Raw genomic sequence first — 20,162 nt, forward strand, 5'->3', positions numbered from 1 at the left:
ACAGAGGATGCGAGGGATAGAGCTGGAGGCTGAAGGTGCGGTGTGGAGACCTGCAGCAGGCGAAAGAAGAAGTGGGAGGAATACCTGCTTCATAATCCGAGATGACAGAGAACCTAGCAGTTCTGCAGCGGTGTTTTTAAGCGCAAGGCACTGCGTTGTATTTCTAGTAAAGAATGATTGCATGGCTCCTCCTTGCTCTGGTGCAACAAGCCTGTTTTCCTAGCTTTTCCGAGCACTGGAACGCGGACGAGATTCCCAGCACCGACATCCGAGGTAAAAGGAACGCAGTATGATGAGAAATTAGTTCAATGTTGGCTGCTCTCGGGCTCACAGCATTCCTCCAGCTGCAGCGCAATGCAGAACAACATTAAGTGTGTTGTCGTCGGAGACGGGTAAGTTTATTCTTTTTATTTGGTTAGCAATACTAGAATTGCCAACTTGATTAAGATCCAGGAAAATACTCGATATAATTTATAACAAGTGGAGGACAGAAGAAGAAGTGGCAGACCTAAGAAACTATCTACAGCCGATGAACAGTACCTGAACATCATGTCCTTAATAAACAGAAAGAAAGGTGCGGAAGGGTGGCTGTCAAGAAGCCACTCTGAAGGAAGGGAGACTGGGAGAAAAATGCTGAGGTGTGTCAAATTACACGAGAACTGGACTGAAATTCAGTGGCAACAGCTCTTACGGAGTGATGAATCCATGTTTGACATTGTTAGTTCAAATTATCGTCACTGTGTGCAGAGAAGGTCAGGAGAAAAGAACAAAAGTGAGTATCCACAGCCATCTGTTAAACGCTGTGGAGGCTCTGGTTTGGGGCTGCATTTAAGCCGGTGCTCATGCAGTATCATCTGGATAGAATCTGATTGGCAACAGCTTAATTAATTTATCCATTAACGTTACAGATGAGCAGGGCTGATAATGTTTGCTGTCTAGCACCCACATTAATGTTACTGTTTTATTATTAGCGGTAGCCTCTAGTTTAATTATAACTTAACAGACTGCTCAAGTGGCTTTCCAGTAATTCCTGAAAGTTAAATAGGTAACATTGTGTATGTGCCAGCCAGGCTAACATTTATGATAAGTGTTTAATCCTAAATATTGCTGTAACAGGAGCTTTACTGAACTCTCAAAATTCCTCAAAGTGATGTTCAGTGTTGTGAATGTGAGATTCATGTGTTCAGCTGCTACTGAGGGGAGGGGTACTGGTGCTAAGATAAGTTACTGCTCTCATGTGTTTATCTTGCTAAAACAACCTTTTCTTTTCTTTTGCAAAGCCTCTGATATATGTAATACATGAGCTCGGCCACACAAAACTAGATGATCCATCAGAATAGTTTTTTCTTGGTTTTTCTCACTTAATCCAGCATTTTCTCCCCAACAGAGCTGTGGGTAAGACCTGTCTGCTCATCAGCTACACCGCCAATGCCTTTCCTGGAGAGTATGTCCCCACAGTGTGAGTATCTGAGACTGTAGTGCACCGAGTATTTATGTATTGCCTTACATGGTAAATGCATTATCAAGCTTGGCATGCTGATGCATTATTATATGAAAGTTTGGTTTGCAGAGGAGGTTACACAGCAGTAAACTGTAACTAGACAAAAAAATACATGTTACAGGAAGTTTTGAGGAAACTCTGTATCTAATGCTAGATGAGCTGTAGATAGTGCTGATCTTTATCACTGTGACTGTGCTGTAAGTGGCTCAGTAGGCAGATGATAAACAGGCTTTTGGTTCAATCAGATGTCTTTTTTCTTGTCCTGTTTTAGAGTTTGGCTCATTCTCACTCCATCACTTCTATCAGGTTCGACAACTACTCTGCCAATGTTATGGTGGATGGGAATGCAGTGAACCTGGGCCTTTGGGATACAGCAGGACAAGAAGACTATGACAGACTCCGCCCACTTTCCTACCCAGAGACGGTACAACAATCATAACAAAAAAAAATCATGGAATTTTGGGTTATAGTGCACTTACAATACTGTGCAAAAGTCTTAAGTCACCCATCATTTCTTTATATTTTGCTTCCAAGTAGCCAGAGTTTCTTATCATTTTTAGGTGGTCTTGAGCAACAGCTCTCCAGGCTTTCAAAGTGTTTCTTTGGACATTGGCTGCTTTTTTACTCATTTTCAGTCCAGTACCTGTACCTGAGACATAACAGACAACTTAGCAAAGAACAAAAAACAAAAAGTGTGTCCTTGAAATAAACTGAAGTAAGTTCAATTAAATTAAATTCAATTTTTTTATATAGTGCCAAATCACAACAAAGGTGCCTTGAGCTGAGTAGAGGAAAAAGAAGTAGTAGGACTAAAAACTGTTTATACCACACGAACAGTGTCTGAGTTATGTCCTTAAGAAAATACCAGGAAAGACATGATACAGGACCAGCTACTGTTCACTGAAGGGGGCAATAAAGAAACCATTCTTAACATTATTGAAGCAGGGTGGGATCATCATGGGAGAGAATGGAATAAACGGCAGCTGGCATCAAAAGAAGAGATTATAATGTCCTTCAAAAATCCTGGAGAACTATTCCTGAAGACTACTTAAAGAAAGGACAAGAAAGCTACCTAAGGTTTGCTAATAAAGGTTTTCACACCAAATATTGACTGTCAAGCTGGTTAGAACTGTACAAGCTCTGCTTTTGCCTTCTGTATATGGATGTTTGCATGTTTCAGTAAATTGCTGCAGCTATTTACCGTTTTCCTATCGAAATATAAAACAGTGAGGCTCTGATTGCTTTGTTTTCTTTGTCTTACCAGGATGTGTTTCTTATCTGCTTTTCACTTGTGAGTCTTACCTCATACGAAAACATCCGTCATAAGGTGAGTAGCGGTAAAGTGTCTGCATAAGGTCATGCTATGTAGGTTTCACTAGTCGAGCTGACAGTGTCAGTGCTGTCATGTGAGTTCCATAATAGTTACACATTTCATGCGTGTGCTGCAGAACAGGAACAAGTTGCTGTAGATGGAAACCTGATCAATAAACTAAGTGAAAATGCAGTTATATTTTTTGGTGGTTAGCACTGTTGCCTCACACAGAATGTCTGGGTTCAAATCCACCTTGGCCCGGGCCTTTCTGTGTGGACTTTGCACTTTCTCCCCATGTTTGCGTGGGTTCTCTCAGGGCACTGTGACAGGCAGGTGACCTGTACAGGGTGTACCCTGCCTCTCGCCTTATGGCAACTGGGATGATGTTGGCCCACCCTTCACAGCTCTACCAGCTTCAACTCTTCTGAGAAGGCTTTCCACAAGATTTAGGGGTGTGTTTATGGGAATTTATGTTCGTTCTTCCAGAAGCACATTTGTGAGGTCAGACACCGATGTTGGATGAGAAGGCCCGGCTCACAGTCGCCATTCTAATTCCTCTCAAAGTTGTTTTATCAGGTTGAGGTCAGGACTCTGTGCAGGCCAGTCAAGTTCTTCCACACCAAACTCACTCATTCATGTCTTTATGGACCTGCTTTGTGCACTGCTGTGCAGTCCTGTTGGAACAGGAAGGGGCCATTCCCAAACTGTTCCCACAAAGTTGGGAGCATGAAATTGTCCAAAAAGTCTTTGTATGCTGAAGCATTAAGAGTTCCTTTCACTGGAACTAAGGGGCTGACCCCAACTCCTGAAAAACAACCCCACACCATAATCCCCCCTCAATCAAACTTTATACTTGGCACAATGCAGACAGATAAGTACCGTTTTCCTGGTAACCACCAAACCCAGACTCATCCATCAGATTGCCAGACAGAGAAGTGTGATTCGTCACCCCAGAGAGCACGTCTCTACTGCTCTAGAGTCCAGCTTTGGCGTGCTTTACACCACTGCATCTGACACTTTGTATCGCGTTTGGTGGGGTAATGCTTGGATGCAGCTTTTCGCCCATAGAAACCCATTCCATGAAGCTCTCTACACACTGTTCTTGAGCTAATCTCAAGGCCAGATGAAGTTTGGAGGTCTGTAATGATTGACTGCAGAAAGTTGATGACCTCTGGTCACTATGCACATCAGCATCCGCTGACCCCACTTGGTGATTTTACATGGCCTACCACTTTGTGGCTGAGTTGCTGTCATTTCCAATTGCCTTCACTCTGTTATAATACCATAATAGTTGACTGTTAAATATTTAGTATTGAAGAAATTTCACAACTGGACTTGTTGCACAGGTGGCAGCCTATCGTGGTACCATGCTGGAATTCACTGACCTCCCAAGAGCTTCATTATAATTGTTTGTAGAAGCAGTCTGCAAACCTAGGTGCTTGGTTTTGTTCACCTGCGCGGCCATGGAAGTGATTGGAACACTTGAATTCAATAATTTGGCTGGGTGAGTGAACATGTTTAGCCATCAATTGATTCTTTCTAATTACATTATGCTTCTTGGCAATAAATCTTATCCTGTTGGAAAGCCTGTTTATTTCCTCTTAAATGGTGCCACATTTGAAAGGAAAATGCATTTGTATAAACAAAATCTCCCTCTCATCCCACAGTGGGTTGGCTTAGGCGTGTTCTTCAAGCTTGGATCCTTGGGTTGAGTCCTGGGGGAAGCTTTTTCTCTTAAAAAACTTAATCATTATTTAAAATTGGCATTTTGTATTTTCTCTGGTTTTCTTTGTCTAATACTAAAATTTGTTTGATTTGAAACATTTAAGTGCTACAAGTATGACCAATAAAACACTGGAAATATTGGAAAATCTGGTTCTTGTTTACAACATTGCTCAGCTGTGTTTGTGCATAAATGGGGTTCTTGGTCTGCATCTTCAGTCGGTTCCTTTCATCATGTGTCACAAATCTGAATCCAAAGTCATTTTAGCTGTTAATGTGCAGGAATGCTAATCTACCAGTCTGGCTGGGGTTTTCAGAGTGGACTTGAGCAAAGTAAAAGTGTTCAGCATGTAGGCATGCTGACTCCGAGGTGCTGGCAGGAAGCACTCTCCAGCGGTTTCACATTTTCCTGTCATACCACACAGCTTGACAGTTTGACATAAGAGTAGAGTTAATCATACCTGCCCCACTTATACAAAGCTTATTGCACTTGTATTTGTTTTTTAATTTATTTATTTTCCTCAAGATATCAACATCATTGCCAGCATCCTGGCAAAATATCCTTGTAGGCACAGGGAGAACATGCAAAGTCCACACAGTTCTTAGTTGCAGCTCCAATTAAGTGTTCAAGATAACACAGAAAGGGCTGACAAGTTAAATTTATAAATGTTTTCTCTTTGCAGTGGTACCCTGAGGTGAGATACCATTGTCCTAACACTCCCATAATCCTCGTGGGCACCAAACTAGATCTAAGAGAAGATAAAGACTTCAAGGAGAAGCTGGAGAAGAATAATCTCTCTACCCTTACCTTTGCCCAAGGACAGGCCCTGGCCAAAGAGTTTGGTAATGACTTCAGTTATCTCTCATATTATTTTTTAAGGGTTAAACATAATTACGGTAATCGAATATGACAGATTCCAGTTGTAGACCAGAGACTTCCTGTTTCCTGTCCTCAGGTTGTGTCAAGTACCTGGAGTGTTCAGCTTTGACTCAGCATGGACTTAAAACTGTGTTTGACGAGGCCATCCGAGTCGCCCTGTCCCCTCCACCTGTCCAAACAAAGGCAAAGAAGTGCTCTCTCCTCTAAGACTTTCTTCACTAGAGGAGTTACAGAGAAACTTGACTGCTAGTAGTGAGGGAGGCTAATGACACAAGAGAAACACACAAAAACATGGAAGAAATTTTGTCAAATACACACATGCTGTATTTTAGCCAAAAAGAAATTCTTTGTTCTGTTGTCTCAAACCTTTAAAACAGAGCTGATAGTCTGCTGCTGTTTCCTGCTGTTCATTCAGCTTCATCATATTTAGTGTGTAAGTCGAAAGCTTCTTTTTCTCTTCGTGAGGGCGGTTGTGTCACCTTGCTGTCAACAAAAAGCTTGAAGTAACCTTCAGTGGCGTTTTATTGTATCCACTTTTCATGTATCATAACCTCTTAACCAGTAATTAATATTTATCTTAATATGATTCACTATCATTGTCTTAATGAAGTAGAGAGAAAATAAAAAATGTTGTGACTCTTTAGCTTTGCAGATAAAAGCTGTTAAATTCTTGTAAAACAGACTCTGTTCCTTTGAGCAACACAAAAATGGCTGAGGTTTTGCTGACTCACTTATTCTGTTAAATCATGCCAGAATGGAAAATATAGATTCAAAATTATTAAAAAGGTACATTTTTTTTCAATCACTAATATGACTAGGGACATCAATGACACAGATTGGTGCTAAGTTTTGGTAGACATGTTGAACCAGAAGAATAATATTTTTATAAAATAGTTTGCATCATGCATTCGGTTAAAAAATATATGAAAGATACTAAGTCTCAATTCTGTTTATTATATTCACTGGTCTCTTTATTAGGTACAAACTATCTAATCAGCCAATCATGCAGGATGTAGACATGGTCAGAATGACCTGATTAATTTTAAGCTAAGCAACAGAATGGAGAAGAAGGTGATTGAAGTGACTTGAATGTGGCATAGTTGTTGGTGCTAGACGAGTATTTCAGAAACTGCTGCTCTTCTGGAATTTTACCACACAAGCATCTCTAGGGGTCACAGGGAATAGTATGACAAGGGGAAACTATCCAGTGAGCAGCAGTAGCACAAATAACCATTCATTACAGCCAAGGAATGCAGAAGAGCATCTCTGAATTATGATGATGACAATGGCCTCAACAAGTTAGCGTGGGTTTTGGTGGGTTTGGAAATGGTTGAAGAGACTAATGGGCCTGAAATGTCCTCTCATGTAGGACACACATAGTGACTTGACCCTCTCTGGCCTTCCAGATGGCTTGTTTCTCTTCTGCTCTCAAGATGCAAGTAGTCTCTGCAGTATGGGCACCTTGTGGATGACAGTTTTCCAAGATGAACAGTCTAGGGCAAGATTCTCCCAGGTGGACTGGTTGATTCCCAAGTCCTTGAAGCTTGTTTTCAGGGAATCTTTCCAATGCTTTAATATAAAATGTATAAAAACATGTCTTTGTGAGTTTGAGTTTTTGACCATCATAGATATAAACATTTTGTAAAGAAATGTTAATGTTTTGACTGCCATTCACTCAAGAGGAAACACAATGGAAAAACAACTTTTAGGTATGGTATTAGGTAAAGATGGACCAGCCGGGTGCAGCTCAAAGAGGAGGTTGCCATTCTGTAGACCCACCACCTGCAGGGGCGTAGTAGGGGTCGGGTACAATGTGTGTCCGGCAGTGGCCAAGGACGGAGGCCCTGGCGGACCAATCTCCAGCTATCGAGACTGGCTACTGGGACATGGAACAACTCCTCTCTGGTAAGAAAGGGGCCTGAGCTAGTGCACGAGGTTGAAAGCTACCAGCTAAAAACTATGATTCTTACAAGTGTGGTGTGCATTGTTAATATATAGAAAGTAGTGTATAAAATTTTATCATCTCTGAAAGAAATAAAAAAAAAAAATGTCACATTTGACCTCTGACCACTCCTTCAAGCTCAATAGATTACTCTGAAGGGCTCTGCAAGTGACCTCTGACCTATGTCTTGGGGGTCTGTCTCTGTTTGAGGGGTTTCCCTCTAGCTTTCCTGGTTTTTCAAGTGTTTATAAACTAGGTGATGAAATAGAGAATTTCCTTCCTACACACATCAGTGTTTTCACTTACAGCTATAAAACACCACCACAGGAGGTCCTCTTTCTCACTCACAGCATGTGTCTGCTGAGGACAGCTGAGTCATGTGACAACAGAATACATCAGACCAGGAAGAGGAGCAAAGTGTGAGTGCAAAGACGCGCTTGCCTTCAGTTCAGCCCACCAAAGCATGGGAATGCAGGGAGGAAAGTTCTGAGTAAACTCGCGTTAAGCTGCTAGATCATGTTATCTAATTAAAGTTATCTAAAGTTCCAAGTCGGATTTTTCATCTGGAATTCTCCCTCAAATCGGAGTTCCCACTCAGAAAGTTGGAGAAGTCGAAAGATGTTGAATATGGAGCTGCCAGGACAGAAGAGGCGTGACCACGGAAAAGGTTCATGGATGTAGTGAGGGAGGGCATGCAGAGGGTTGGTGTGACAGAAGAGGATGCGAGGAATAAGGAGAGATGGACTCAGGTTTTCCGCTGTGGAGACCTCTAAAGGGAGCAGCCGAAAGAAGAAGTGGGAGAAGTCCCATCAATACCTATTTATTGTGTGTGAACAGTAGTAAAACAGTAATACTTGTACTCTCTGTGTTACAACAGTTGTGTATTTGTGTCTCGCTGAAGAACAGAACCGAGCAGGCACTGCGTTGCTTTACTAATGAATGAGTGCATGAATTCACGGCTCCACCTTGCTATGCTGCAACAAGCCTGTTTTCCTAGCTCCTCCGAGCGCTGGAACGCGGACGACATTCCCATCTCCAACATCGAGGTAAAAGGAGCGCAGTATGATGAGAAATGAGTTCGCGGTGGCTGCTCCCGCGCTGACAGCATTCCTTCAGCTGCAGCGCAATGCAGAACGTTAAGTGCGTTGTAGTGGGAGACGGGTAAGTTCACTACAGATTAGTTTCTGCTGGTTTTTAAGCTTTAATGTGAGACCTTAATAAAATGTCTTGGATTTTCAGTGATTGGGGGGAAAATAGACACCAATCATTTTAATTTGTCTCAGGCAGTGCTCTGCTTCTGGTGACTTGGGAAAATATACTGATAAAGCAGGCTAACGCTGTTGCTGTCTAGTTGCTGTAGAGCACTCAGCGTCCGTCTGTACTGTGCAAAAGTTTACAAAACATCTTAGCAAAGAACCATTTTCAGATTGTATCTTGAGGCACTTTGTTACTCGCAGTGGTGCAAAGTGATTTCCGATGTTTTTACGTGTTTTTTGATGTGTAACATCTATTTCTATATTAATAAATACATTGTAGTGTACAGGATTTATGAAGGGCTTATATATAAAATTAAAAAATTACCAATTTTGCAAGTATATTTATGACTGTGTTATTGTATCTACATTGTAATCAATAAAGTCCTTTTACGGCCATTGACGATAACCTTGTAGAACTGTGATGTTGTATTTGTTGCAATTTCTTCTGCCCTCTTGTCCAGATTCTCTGGGAAAAGACATTTTTAGTGGCAATGACAGTTTTTACCCTGATAAATAAAGAATGAGTAAAAGCTGCATTCAGTCAAAGTGACTTTTATATATTCTTTATTTCATCTCGAAATTCCTCAAAGTGATGTTCAGTGTTGTGAATGTGAGCTACTGTTCATGTGTTCAGCTGCTACTGAGGGGAGGGTCAGTGTGCTGTAGTACTGGTACTAAGATAACAATATATGGGAGGTAAACATACTTATTGCTCCAGGTGTGGTAGATAATGCAGCAGCAGAGTCATTGGAAAACATGCCTCCTCTACAGCTCTCATGTCTTTATCTTGCCAAAACAATCTTATCTAAACCACATAAGTCCCAAAGTATTAGATCAGGGTTTATTTAGCAGTACCATCTTTTGACCTGGACACATTAACAGATATAAAGTTGTGATGATCATTGGCGATCTTGATGTTTTGTGGTGGTTAAGTTGTTTTGGCAAAGCCTCTGATATATGTCAGACATGAGCCCAGCCACTCAAAAGTGGACAGTGCATCAGTTCATAACTAGAAAGGTTTTTTTCCCCCTTTTCTCATTAAATGTTATTCCAGCATTTTCTCACCAACAGAGCTGTGGGTAAGACCTGTATGCTCATCAGCTACAGCACCAATGCCTTTCCTGGAGAGTACATCCCCACAGTGTGAGTATCTGAGTATTTTTTTATTAGCTTTTACAGTACGGGCACAGTCAAGCTTGGCATCATGTTATATTATTATATGAAAGTTTGGTTTGCAGAGGAGGTTACACAGCAGCAAACTGTAACCAGACAAGAAATACTTGTTACAGGGAGTTATGAGGAAACTCTGCACCTAATCTAATGCTAGACAAGCTGTGAATATTGTTGCTCTTTATCACTGTAACTGTGGTATAAACTGGCTCAACAGGCAGATGGTGAACAAGCTTTTGATTTGACCAGATTTAAAAAGTGGGTTGTCTCTCAGAGAGAGCAGAAGCTGCAAAAATTTCACAATAAATCAGATACAGCAAAAGGTTGATTCCCACTTCAGTTCAGTGTCTTTTTTCTTGTCCTGTTTTATGTTAGTAGAGTTTGGCCCATTCTCACTCCATCACTTCTATCAGGTTCGACAACTACTCTGCCAATGTTATGGTGGATGGGAAGCCAGTGAAGCTGGGCCTTTGGGATACGGCAGGAGAAGAAGGCTATGACAGACTCCGCCCACTTTCCTACCCAGAGACGGTACAATAATCAAAACAAACAACAAAAAAAAGATCATGAAATATTGGGTTATAGTGCACTTACAATACTGTGCAAAAGTCTTAAGCCCCCTTTCATTCCATTATATTTTGCTTCCAAGTAGCCAGAGTTTCTTAACATTTTTAGGTGGTCTTGAGCAACAGCTCTCCAGGCTTTCTAAAGGTCTTTCAAAGTGTTTCTTTGGACATTGGCTGCTTTTTCACTCATTTTCAGTCCAGTACCTTTACCTGACACATAACAGACAACTTAGCAAAGAACAAATTTTAAATTGTATTTTGAGGCAGTTTGTTATTAGAATTCTTTCACAAAAACACACCCTTTGTTCCCATTTCATTAGTTGAACTGACTAAAAAACAGTTTAACAGACATAAAAGTATTTTTCCATCAACAAGGCAATTCCCAAAGAGCTTTTAGCCAAAGAGTTGACATATCTCAGCATGGTGTGTAGTGTGCCCTTGAAATAAACTGAGGTAAGTTCAATTCAATGAAATTCATTTTTTTTATATAGTGTCAAATCACAACAAAAGTGCCTCGAGCTGGCCGCCTGGGTGGGTTAGTGGTGAAGCTGGCGACCGCATACATATCCCGTGTTGCGGTGCGGGTTCGAGTACCTGCCCGTCGCCAATTTGCCCGCGTATCTTCTCCTGTATCTTTCCCCCATTTCCTGTCTCTCTCCACTGCTGATAAAAGCCGCTGTGTTCAAAACTGCAAGAAAAGGTGCCTTGAGCTGAGTAGAGGAAAAAGAAGTAGTAGGACTAAAAACTGTTTATACCACATGAACAGTGTCTGAGTTGTGTCCTTAAGAAAATACCAGGAAAGACATGATACAGGACCAGCTACTGTTCACTGAAGGGGGCAGTAAAGAAACCATTCTTAACATTATTGAAGCAGGGTGGGATCATCATGGGAGAGAATGGAATAAACGGCAGCTGGCATCAAAAGAAGAGATTATAATGTCCTTCAAAAATCCTGGAGAACTATTCCTGAAGACTACTTAAAGAAAGGAAAAGAAAGCTACCTAAGGTTTGCTAATAAAGGTTTTCACACCAAATATTGACTGTCAAGCTGGTTAGAACTGTACAAGCTCTGCTTTTGCCTTCTGTATATGGATGTTTGCATGTTTCAGTAAATTGCTGCAGCTATTTACCGTTTTCCTATCGAAATATAACACAGTGAGGCTCTGATTGCTTTGTTTTCTTTGTCTTACCAGGATGTGTTTCTTATCTGCTTTTCACTTGTGAGTCCTACCTCATACGAAAACATCCGTCATAAGGTGAGTAGCGGTAAAGTGTCTGCATAAGGTCATGCTATGTAGGTTTCACTAGTCGAGCTGACAGTGTCAGTGCTGTCATGTGAGTTCCATAATAGTTACACATTTCATGCATGTGCTGCAGAACAGGAACAAGTTGCTGTAGATGGAAACCTAATCAATAAACTAAGTGAAAATGCAGTTATATTTTTTGGTGGTTAGCACTGTTGCCTCACACAGAAGGTCTGGGTTCAAATCCACCTTGGCCCGGGCCTTTCTGTGTGGACTTTGCACTTTCTCCCCATGTTTGCGTGGGTTCTCTCAGGGCACTGTGACAGGCAGGTGACCTGTACAGGGTGTACCCTGCCTCTCACCTTATGGCAGTGGTTCTCAAATAGTGGGGCGCGCCCCCTTTGGGGGGCGCGGTGCGATACCTGGGGGGGCGCGTGTGACCCTGGGGAACAGGCTTTTTTTTGGGGGGGCCGTACTAGTATAAAGTGTAATTGCGCATCCACTACAGTAGGCGGCAGTGGCGCTGTCATTGTTACTTCTGTCACGTTTGCGACAGTGCAACATTTTACGACTTACAAGACAACAGGTTTGCCTTGGTTAGCAGTGTTGAGTCAACAGAAAGCTCCGACTGCGTTCTGCCTATAGCCTCCGTTATTCAACATAACAACCCCCAACATGAAAAAGTTTTTAACAGGGATGAAAAGAAAAGCGGAGAGAGACAAAGATAATGAGACAAAAGAAAGTCACCCGAAAGCTAAGACGAGGAAATACGACGAAGCGTATTTAGCGCTTGGCTTCACTGTCACTACAGTTGGAGAAGAGGAAAGACCGGTGTGTTCGCTGTGTCTAGTTGGTCAAACATGTTTACAGTTTAAACAAGGATTTATTTATTTTTAATTTCAGGCAATGATGCACTTAAAATCTTTTCTGTTGCAGACTTAAAACACGATTTAATAAAGTTATTCTTTGTAAGGTTGACCATATGTCTTTCTTTTTTTCTTTAATGTTAATAAGGATAAAATGTTATGCAGAGATGGATAGTCACAGTGGGGAGTGGGGGGCGCGAATAGTTTTCTTCTTGCTAGGGGGGGCGTAACAGAAAATAATTGAGAAGCACTGCCTTATGGCAACTGGGATGATGTTGGCCCACCCTTCACAGCTCTACCAGCTTCAACTCTTCTGAGAAGGCTTTCCACAAGATTTAGGGGTGTGTTTATGGGAATTTATGTTCGTTCTTCCAGAAGCACATTTGTGAGGTCAGACACCGATGTTGGATGAGAAGGCCCGGCTCACAGTCGCCATTCTAATTCCTCTCAAAGTTGTTTTATCAGGTTGAGGTCAGGACTCTGTGCAGGCCAGTCAAGTTCTTCCACACCAAACTCACTCATTCATGTCTTTATGGACCTGCTTTGTGCACTGGTGTGCAGTCATGTTGGAACAGGAAGGGGCCATTCCCAAACTGTTCCCACAAAGTTGGGAGCATGAAATTGTCCAAAAAGTCGTAGTATGCTGAAGCATTAAGAGTTCCTTTAACTGGAACTAAGGGGCTGACCCCAACTCCTGAAAAACAACCCCACACCATAATCCCCCCTCAATCAAACTTTATACTTGGCACAATGCAGACAGATAAGTACCGTTTTCCTGGTAACCACCAAACCCAGACTCATCCATCAGATTGCCAGACAGAGAAGTGTGATTCGTCACCCCAGAGAGCACGTCTCTACTGCTCTAGAGTCCAGCTTTGGCGTGCTTTACACCACTGCATCTGACACTTTGTATCGCGTTTGGTGGGGTAATGCTTGGATGCAGCTTTTCGCCCATAGAAACCCATTCCATGAAGCTCTCTACACACTGTTCTTGAGCTAATCTCAAGGCCAGATGAAGTTTGGAGGTCTGTAATGATTGACTGCAGAAAGTTGATGACCTCTGGTCACTATGCACTTCAGCATCCGCTGACCCCGCTTGGTGATTTTACATGGCCTACCACTTTGTGGCTGAGTTGCTGTCATTTCCAATTGCCTTCACTCTGTTATAATACCATAATAGTTGACTGTTAAATATTTAGTATTGAAGAAATTTCACAACTGGACTTGTTGCACAGGTGGCAGCCTATCATGGTACCATGCTGGAATTCACTGAGCTCCTGAGAGCTTCATTATAATTGTTTGTAGAAGCAGTCTGCAAACCTAGGTGCTTGGTTTTGTACAGCTGTTGTCATGGTTGTGGGCCGGTGGCCCAGAGTCTTGAGTTCTTTTTTGTGTAGTTCCATTTTGTTGTATTTTCAGCCTGTGTGTGTTACTATTTAGATCCTCAGTTTGTTATGGTTAGGTTTTCTGTTAGTTAGTTGTTTGTGTGTTATTCAGGGTTTCATGTGTTTGGTTTGGGTGTTTTGTGTTTAGTTCCACTTTCTGTTTTATTTTTATAGTGTCGTGTTCCTTGTGTGTTATATTCAGTTTATCTTCCCCTTGTCTGTCTGTGTAATATTGGTCAGCTGTTTTCCCACCTGCTGTCACTCCCCTTATTAGTCCTTGTGTATTTATTGTGTGCTCTAGTCTTTGTCGGGTCCTAAGTCTTTGTATGTTCAGGTTAATGTCCGTGCTGTGTGTTTTGAGTTTTCAAGTACTTAGTCTTCGTGTAGCTGGCCCTGTCCAGCCTTGTACCTTTCGTGTTTGCTTTTTCAATAAAAGTTAAGTCAAGATCAGCTCTCGCCTCGTCCTGCTTTGAGGTCCTCTCTGCCCTGCAGCACCCAGCTGTGACACCTGTGGCCATGGAAGTGATTGGAACACTTGAAATCAATAATTTGGCTGGGTGAGTTAATATGTTTGGCCATAAATTGATTCTTTCTAATTGCATTATGCTTCTTGGCACTAAATCTTTTCCAGTTGGAAAGCCTGTTTATTTCCTCTTAAATGGTGCCACATTTGTAAGGAAAATGCATTTGTATATACAAAATCTCCCTCTCATCCCACGGTGGGTTGGTTTAGGTGTGTTCTTCAAGCTTGGCTCTGAAGTAAATGAGTTTTTATGAAGTTTCATGAGGTTCATGGTATATGTTTATCTTTACTAAATGTACATTTACTTTCCTGAGAAATTTGTCTGGAAAATAACATAACTGATTCAAAATACAGAAGCGTATAATGTTCCGTGTCATCAGGAACTTTGTGTTCTGACTGTACAATGAACCACACTGATGAAGACTACACAATGATAGAAATGGAGACTTCGAGGTCACCCTGCTGTTGAAATTCTGTTTTCCACATTCTGTTTTGTAAATGATGTAACCAAGATGGATAAGCTGTGAGTATATGAAACTGTAAGCTGAATTAGAATGGGCCAGTTCTTCATGCCATCTCACACGGGCATGGCATGCAGTCTGGTCCAGATATCTGTAAACTGTTTGAAATAGATTTATTAAATTTAATAATTGGACCCCTTATTCAGTTTGTCATTCCTGTTTGATAAACGAACACGCAGAAACCTAAAGGCTTAAGCAGTGCACACAATTGTTGTTTTAAATTCCTTTAGATCTTTGGGTTGAGTCCTGGGGAAGCTTTTTCCCTTAAACTTAATCATTATTTAAAATTGGCATTTTGTATTTACTCTGGTTTTCTTTGTCTAATACTAAAATTTGTTTGATTTGAAACATTTAAGTGCTACAAGTATGACCAATAAGAAACACTGGAAATATTGGAAAATCTGGTTCTTGTTTACAACATTGCTCAGCTGTGTTTGTGCATAAATGGGGTTCTTGGTCTGCATCTTCGGTCAGTTCCTTTCATCATGTGTCACGAATCTGAATCCAAAGTCATTTTAGCTGTTAATATACAGGAATGCTAATCTACCAGTCTGGCTGGGGTTTTCAGAGTGGACTTGAGCAAAATAAGAGTTCAGCATGTAGGCATGCTGACTCCAAGGTGCTGGCAGGAAGCACTCTCCAGCGGTTTCACATTTTCCTGTCATACCACACAGCTTGACAGTTTGACATAAGAGTTGAGTTAATCATACCTGTCCCACTTATACAAAGCTTATTGCACTTTTATTTGTTTTTTAATTTATTTATTTTCCTCAAGATTTCAACATTGTTGCCAGCATCCTGGCAAAATATCCTGGTTTTACTTGACAATAGATAACTTTGTATATGGGAAATATTCTCCCTTTGTTTTTGTTTGTTGCTGCCTGAGTTAAAAACAAAATGGTAGTATAGGTTTACAGCCGGATGATGGGTGTTACTTTGCAATAGATGAAGCTCTAAACTAACCCCCAGACAACCATTCAAATCCACATGTGAACCCAAAGAAAAATCACCACTTGATCAAACACGAATATCTTTGAACTGTGTGAGGGAACCCTTGCAGGGACAGGGAGAACATGCAAAGTCCACACAGTTCTTAGTTGCAGCTCCAATTAAGTGTTCAAGATAACAGAAAGGGCTGACAAGTTAAATTTATAAATGTTTTCTCTTTGCAGTGGTACCATGAGGTGAGATACCATTGTCCTAACACTCCCATAATACTCGTGGGCACCAAACTGGATCTAAGAGAAAAAGACTTCATGGAGAAGCTGGAGAAGAATAATCTCTCTACCATTACCTCTGCCCAAGGACAGGCCCTAGCCAAAAAGTTTGGTAATGACTTCAGTTATCTCTCATACTTAAGGGTTAAACATAATGAATTGAATATGACAGATTCCAGTTGTAGACCAGAGGCTTTGTTTCCTGTCCTCAGGTTGTGTCAAGTACCTGGAGTGTTCAGCTTTGACTCAGCATGGACTTAAAACTGTGTTTGACGAGGCCATCCGAGTCGCCCTGTCCCCTCCACCTGCCCAAACGAAGGCAAAGAAGTGCTCTCTCCTCTAAGACTTCCTTCACTAGAACAGTTACAGGGGAACATGACTGCTAGTGGTGAGGGAGGCTATAGACACAAGAGAAACACACAAAAACATGGAAGGAATTTTGTCAAATACACTCTGTGCACATGCTGTATTTTAGCTAAAAAGAAATTCTTTGTTCTGTTGTCTCAAACCTTTAAAACAGAGCTGATAGTCTGCTGCTGTTTCCTGCTGTTCATTCAGCTTCATCGTATTTAGTGTGTAAGTCGAAAGCTTCTTTTTCTCTTCGTGAGGGCGGTTGTGTCACCTTGCTGTCAACAAAAAGCTTGAAGTAACCTTCTGTAGTGTTTTATTGTATCCACTTTTCATGTATCATAACCTCTTAACCAGTAATTAATATTTATCCTAATATGATTCATTGTCTTAATGAAGTCGAGAGAAAATAAAAATGTTGTGACTCTTTAGTTTTACAGATAAAAGCTGTTAAATTCTTGTAAAACAGACTCTGTTCCTTTGAGCAACACAAAAATGGCTGAGGTTTTGCTGACTCACATTCTTTTAAATAATGCCAGACTGGAAAATATAGATTCAAAATTATTGTGACATATTTCAATGTTATTAAAAATCAATGACACAGATTGGTGCTAAGTTTTGGTAGACATGTTAAACCACAAGAATAATATTTTTATAAAATAGTTTGCATCATGCATTCAGTAAAAAAAAAAATAATCAAAGATACTCAGTCTCAGAATTCTGTTTATTATATTCACTGGTCACTTTATTAGGTACACACTATCTAATCAGCCAATCATGCAGGATGTAGACATGGTCAGAATGACCTGATTAATTTTAAGCTAAGCAACAGAATGGAGAAGAAGGTGATTGAAGTGACTTGAATGTGGCATAGTTGTTGGTGCTAGACGAGTATTTCAGAAACTGCTGCTCTTCTGGAATTTTACCACACAAGCATCTCAAGGGGTCACAGGGAATAGTATGACAAGGGGAAACTATCCAGTGAGCAGCAGTAGCACAAATAACCATTCATTACAGCCAAGGAATGCAGAAGAGCATCTCTGAATTATGATGATAATGGCCTCAACAAGTTAGCGTGGGTTTTGGTGGGTTTGGAAATGGCTAAAAAGACTAATGGGCTTGAAATGTCCTCTCACATGTAGGACACACATAGTGACTTGACCCTCTCTGGCCTTCCAGATGGCTTGTTTCTCTTCTGCTCTCAAGATGCAAGTAGTCTCTGCAGTATGGGCACCTTGTGGATGACAGTTTTTCAAGATGAACATTCTAGGGCAAGATTCTCCCAGGTGGACTGGTTGATTCCCAAGTCCTTGAAGCTTGTTTTCAGGGAATCTTTCCAATGCTTTAATATAAAATGTATAAAAGCATTTTCACCGGTAGATGAGAGGGTTGCTTCCCTGCCCCTTTGGGCCGGAGAACAGGTCCTAACTGTTGGTTGCACTTATGCACCAAATGACAATTCAGAATACAAACCCTTCTTGGAGCTGCTGGTCGGGGTGCTTGAGGGTGTTCCATCTGGTGCCTCCATCATCCTTCTTCAGCACTCACCATGGGTACTGACAGTGAGATCTGGAGGTACGTGACTGGGATGAACAGTCTGCCTGATCTGAACTCAAATGGTGTTTCGTTACTGCTACTGCAGATAATGAGCTTCACCCTTTAACAGTAAATAAAAGTTTGAAATACAGTTTGATACAGGCAAAGGATTAATGCTGCATGTCAGTTATGTTGGTTGTTCAACCACATGAACAGAAGAGACCAAAAAACAACACAATGTTGGTGTGTGAAGCTGAGGGGAACTGCAGAGTCAGATAATATTTACCTTGCAGGAGGAGCTTATTTTTTGGTAGGGTTTGTGTGTGCATGTCATTCTGTCTGTACACATGATACCTTAAAAAGTTTGGTTTGAATTCTGATAAAACTTGGGGGTGTAGAGTGGGGTAATTTTAGCAGTCCATTAAAACAATGTGTTTACATCCACGAAGGTGTTCAAGGTCAGCTTAATGATTTATTGGTCAAATTTTTATAAAAAGCCTTATAACTTAAAAAGACAGAAGCCCCAGTCTGGGAGATCTTCAACTCCCACCTCCGGCAGAACTTCGACAGCATTCTGAGGGAGGCTGAGGACATTGAGTCCGAATGGACCATGTTCCGCACCTCCATTGTTGAGGCTGCTGCTCAGAGCTGTGGCTGCAAGGTGGTTGGTGCCTGTCGTGGTGGCAGTGGCGGATCTAGGATTTTTCTGAGTAAGGGGCCATCAAGGGGCCACAGTGTTCATAGAGGGACCAAGTATTTTTGGAAGATGTGGTGATATATGGACCAATAAAAATTAAAGCCATTACATTAAAGTTATGGTAAATCTTATCACCATGAGGTGTAAGAATTCCGTGAACTTATGTGCCATTTCACTAAATAACAATATCAGACATTTTATACATTACAGCATTAACTGTTGTTGCTCTCCCTAAATGATTTCTGACCTGATGAAAAGGGACTGGAGGTGCCCTGCTCCTGACCAGCCTCTGGTCTACTGTGTCCTGCTGCTCTCTCCCTCCTCTCATCCTGCTCATTTTCAGCTGGCAGACTCACTCTTTTGCTCAAAAACTGCTGAATTCCCACCTGAGACTGACCCTTTATTTTCATATTCTTCTCTATCACTGCCAAACATTATAGTTAATGTTAACCCACAAATGCAAATTACAAAGAAGTACATGAATTACTGAAATGCTAACATTCATGCCCAAACACAAGTAGGGCCTCAGTTAACATTAACTAACTTTGCTTCTTAATTTAATGTTTATCAGACTTACGCTATGTGACAGCTGTGAGTAAAAAGGGATTTATGACTTATCATTACCAACAAACTCCTCAAAATGTAGACTGGCATCAGTTGTTGGTTAAAAAAACTTTCTCCGCAAGATCGTTCAAATCTTCTTTTTCTTCTGTAAGCTTTATTCACGCTGGACATTCCTATTTTGCTCATTAGCGCTACTGGTGTTTCGGCATGGAATTGCGTCCACCTATAATTTGATCCTCGCTCTCGGACAAAGGACAGATGAGTGACAGGATGGGGCACTTCAGGGGGCCAATCAGATTTCAGATGGGGCCAATGCCCCTGTGGCCCCGCCCCTAGAACCGCCCCTGCGTCGTGGTAACCCCCGAACCAGATGGTGGTCACCGGAGGCGAAGGGAGCCATCAAGCTGAAGAAAGAGTCCTATCAGGCTTGGTTAGCCTGTGGGACTCCGGAGGCAGCTGACAGGTATCGGCAGGCCAAGCGGAATGCAGCTCGGGCAGTGGCCGAAGCAAAAACTCAGGTGTGGGAGGAGTTCGGTGAGGCTATGTAAAAAGACTTTCGGACAGCATTGAAGCGATTCTGGCAAACCGTCAGGCGACTCAGGAGGGAAAAGCAGTGCTCCACTCACACGGTTTATAGTGCGGGTGGGGTGCTGCTGACTTCAACTGAGGCTATAGTCGGACGGTGGAAGGAATACTTCGAGGACCTCCTGAATCCCACTGATACGCCTTCTGTAGTGGAAGCAGAGTCCGGGGACGAGGGAGATGACTTGAACATCACTGGGGGTGAGGTCACTGAGGTAGTTAAACAACTCCTTGGTGGCAGGGCCCCTGGGGTGGATGAGATTCACCCTGAGTTCCTGAAGGCTCTGGATGTTTGTAGGGCTGTCTTGGTTGACACGCCTCTGCAACATC

The 20,162-nt window shown here is 41.7% G+C and overlaps 2 protein-coding genes across 2 annotated transcripts; both read left to right on the forward strand.

Moving 5' to 3' along the window:
- The first annotated feature begins 130 nt into the window (after positions 1–130).
- Positions 131–6,093, forward strand: LOC115784027 (ras-related C3 botulinum toxin substrate 1-like). The gene is made up of 6 exons (XM_030735043.1): positions 131–392; positions 1,388–1,459; positions 1,808–1,925; positions 2,766–2,828; positions 5,219–5,378; positions 5,492–6,093. Exons 1-6 carry the CDS (start codon positions 355–357, stop codon positions 5,620–5,622), a joined length of 582 nt encoding a protein of 193 aa, XP_030590903.1. The 5' UTR covers positions 131–354; the 3' UTR covers positions 5,623–6,093.
- A 1,681-nt stretch (positions 6,094–7,774) lies between these two features.
- LOC115784069 (ras-related C3 botulinum toxin substrate 1-like) lies at positions 7,775–16,958 on the forward strand. Its single transcript, XM_030735142.1, has 6 exons — positions 7,775–8,518; positions 9,685–9,756; positions 10,197–10,314; positions 11,543–11,605; positions 16,061–16,217; positions 16,318–16,958. The coding sequence occupies exons 1-6, from the start codon at positions 8,484–8,486 to the stop codon at positions 16,446–16,448; spliced, it is 576 nt and encodes a 191-aa protein (XP_030591002.1). The 5' UTR covers positions 7,775–8,483; the 3' UTR covers positions 16,449–16,958.
- The last annotated feature ends 3,204 nt before the right edge of the window (positions 16,959–20,162 follow it).

Source organism: Archocentrus centrarchus, chromosome 8 (genome assembly GCF_007364275.1).
Source record: "Archocentrus centrarchus isolate MPI-CPG fArcCen1 chromosome 8, fArcCen1, whole genome shotgun sequence".
In the NCBI taxonomy this organism is placed as follows: Eukaryota; Metazoa; Chordata; class Actinopteri; order Cichliformes; family Cichlidae; genus Archocentrus; species Archocentrus centrarchus.

Coding starts and splice junctions, on each gene's coding strand:
- LOC115784027 (XM_030735043.1), top strand. CDS start 355: ATGCAGAACAACATTAAGTGTGTTGTCGTCGGAGACGG. Junction 2,829..5,218: donor ACGAAAACATCCGTCATAAG/GTGAGTAGCGGT, acceptor TTCTCTTTGCAG/TGGTACCCTGAGGTGAGATA. Junction 5,379..5,491: donor GGCCCTGGCCAAAGAGTTTG/GTAATGACTTCA, acceptor TCCTGTCCTCAG/GTTGTGTCAAGTACCTGGAG.
- LOC115784069 (XM_030735142.1), top strand. CDS start 8,484: ATGCAGAACGTTAAGTGCGTTGTAGTGGGAGACGG. Junction 9,757..10,196: donor GGAGAGTACATCCCCACAGT/GTGAGTATCTGA, acceptor CACTTCTATCAG/GTTCGACAACTACTCTGCCA. Junction 10,315..11,542: donor CACTTTCCTACCCAGAGACG/GTACAATAATCA, acceptor TTGTCTTACCAG/GATGTGTTTCTTATCTGCTT.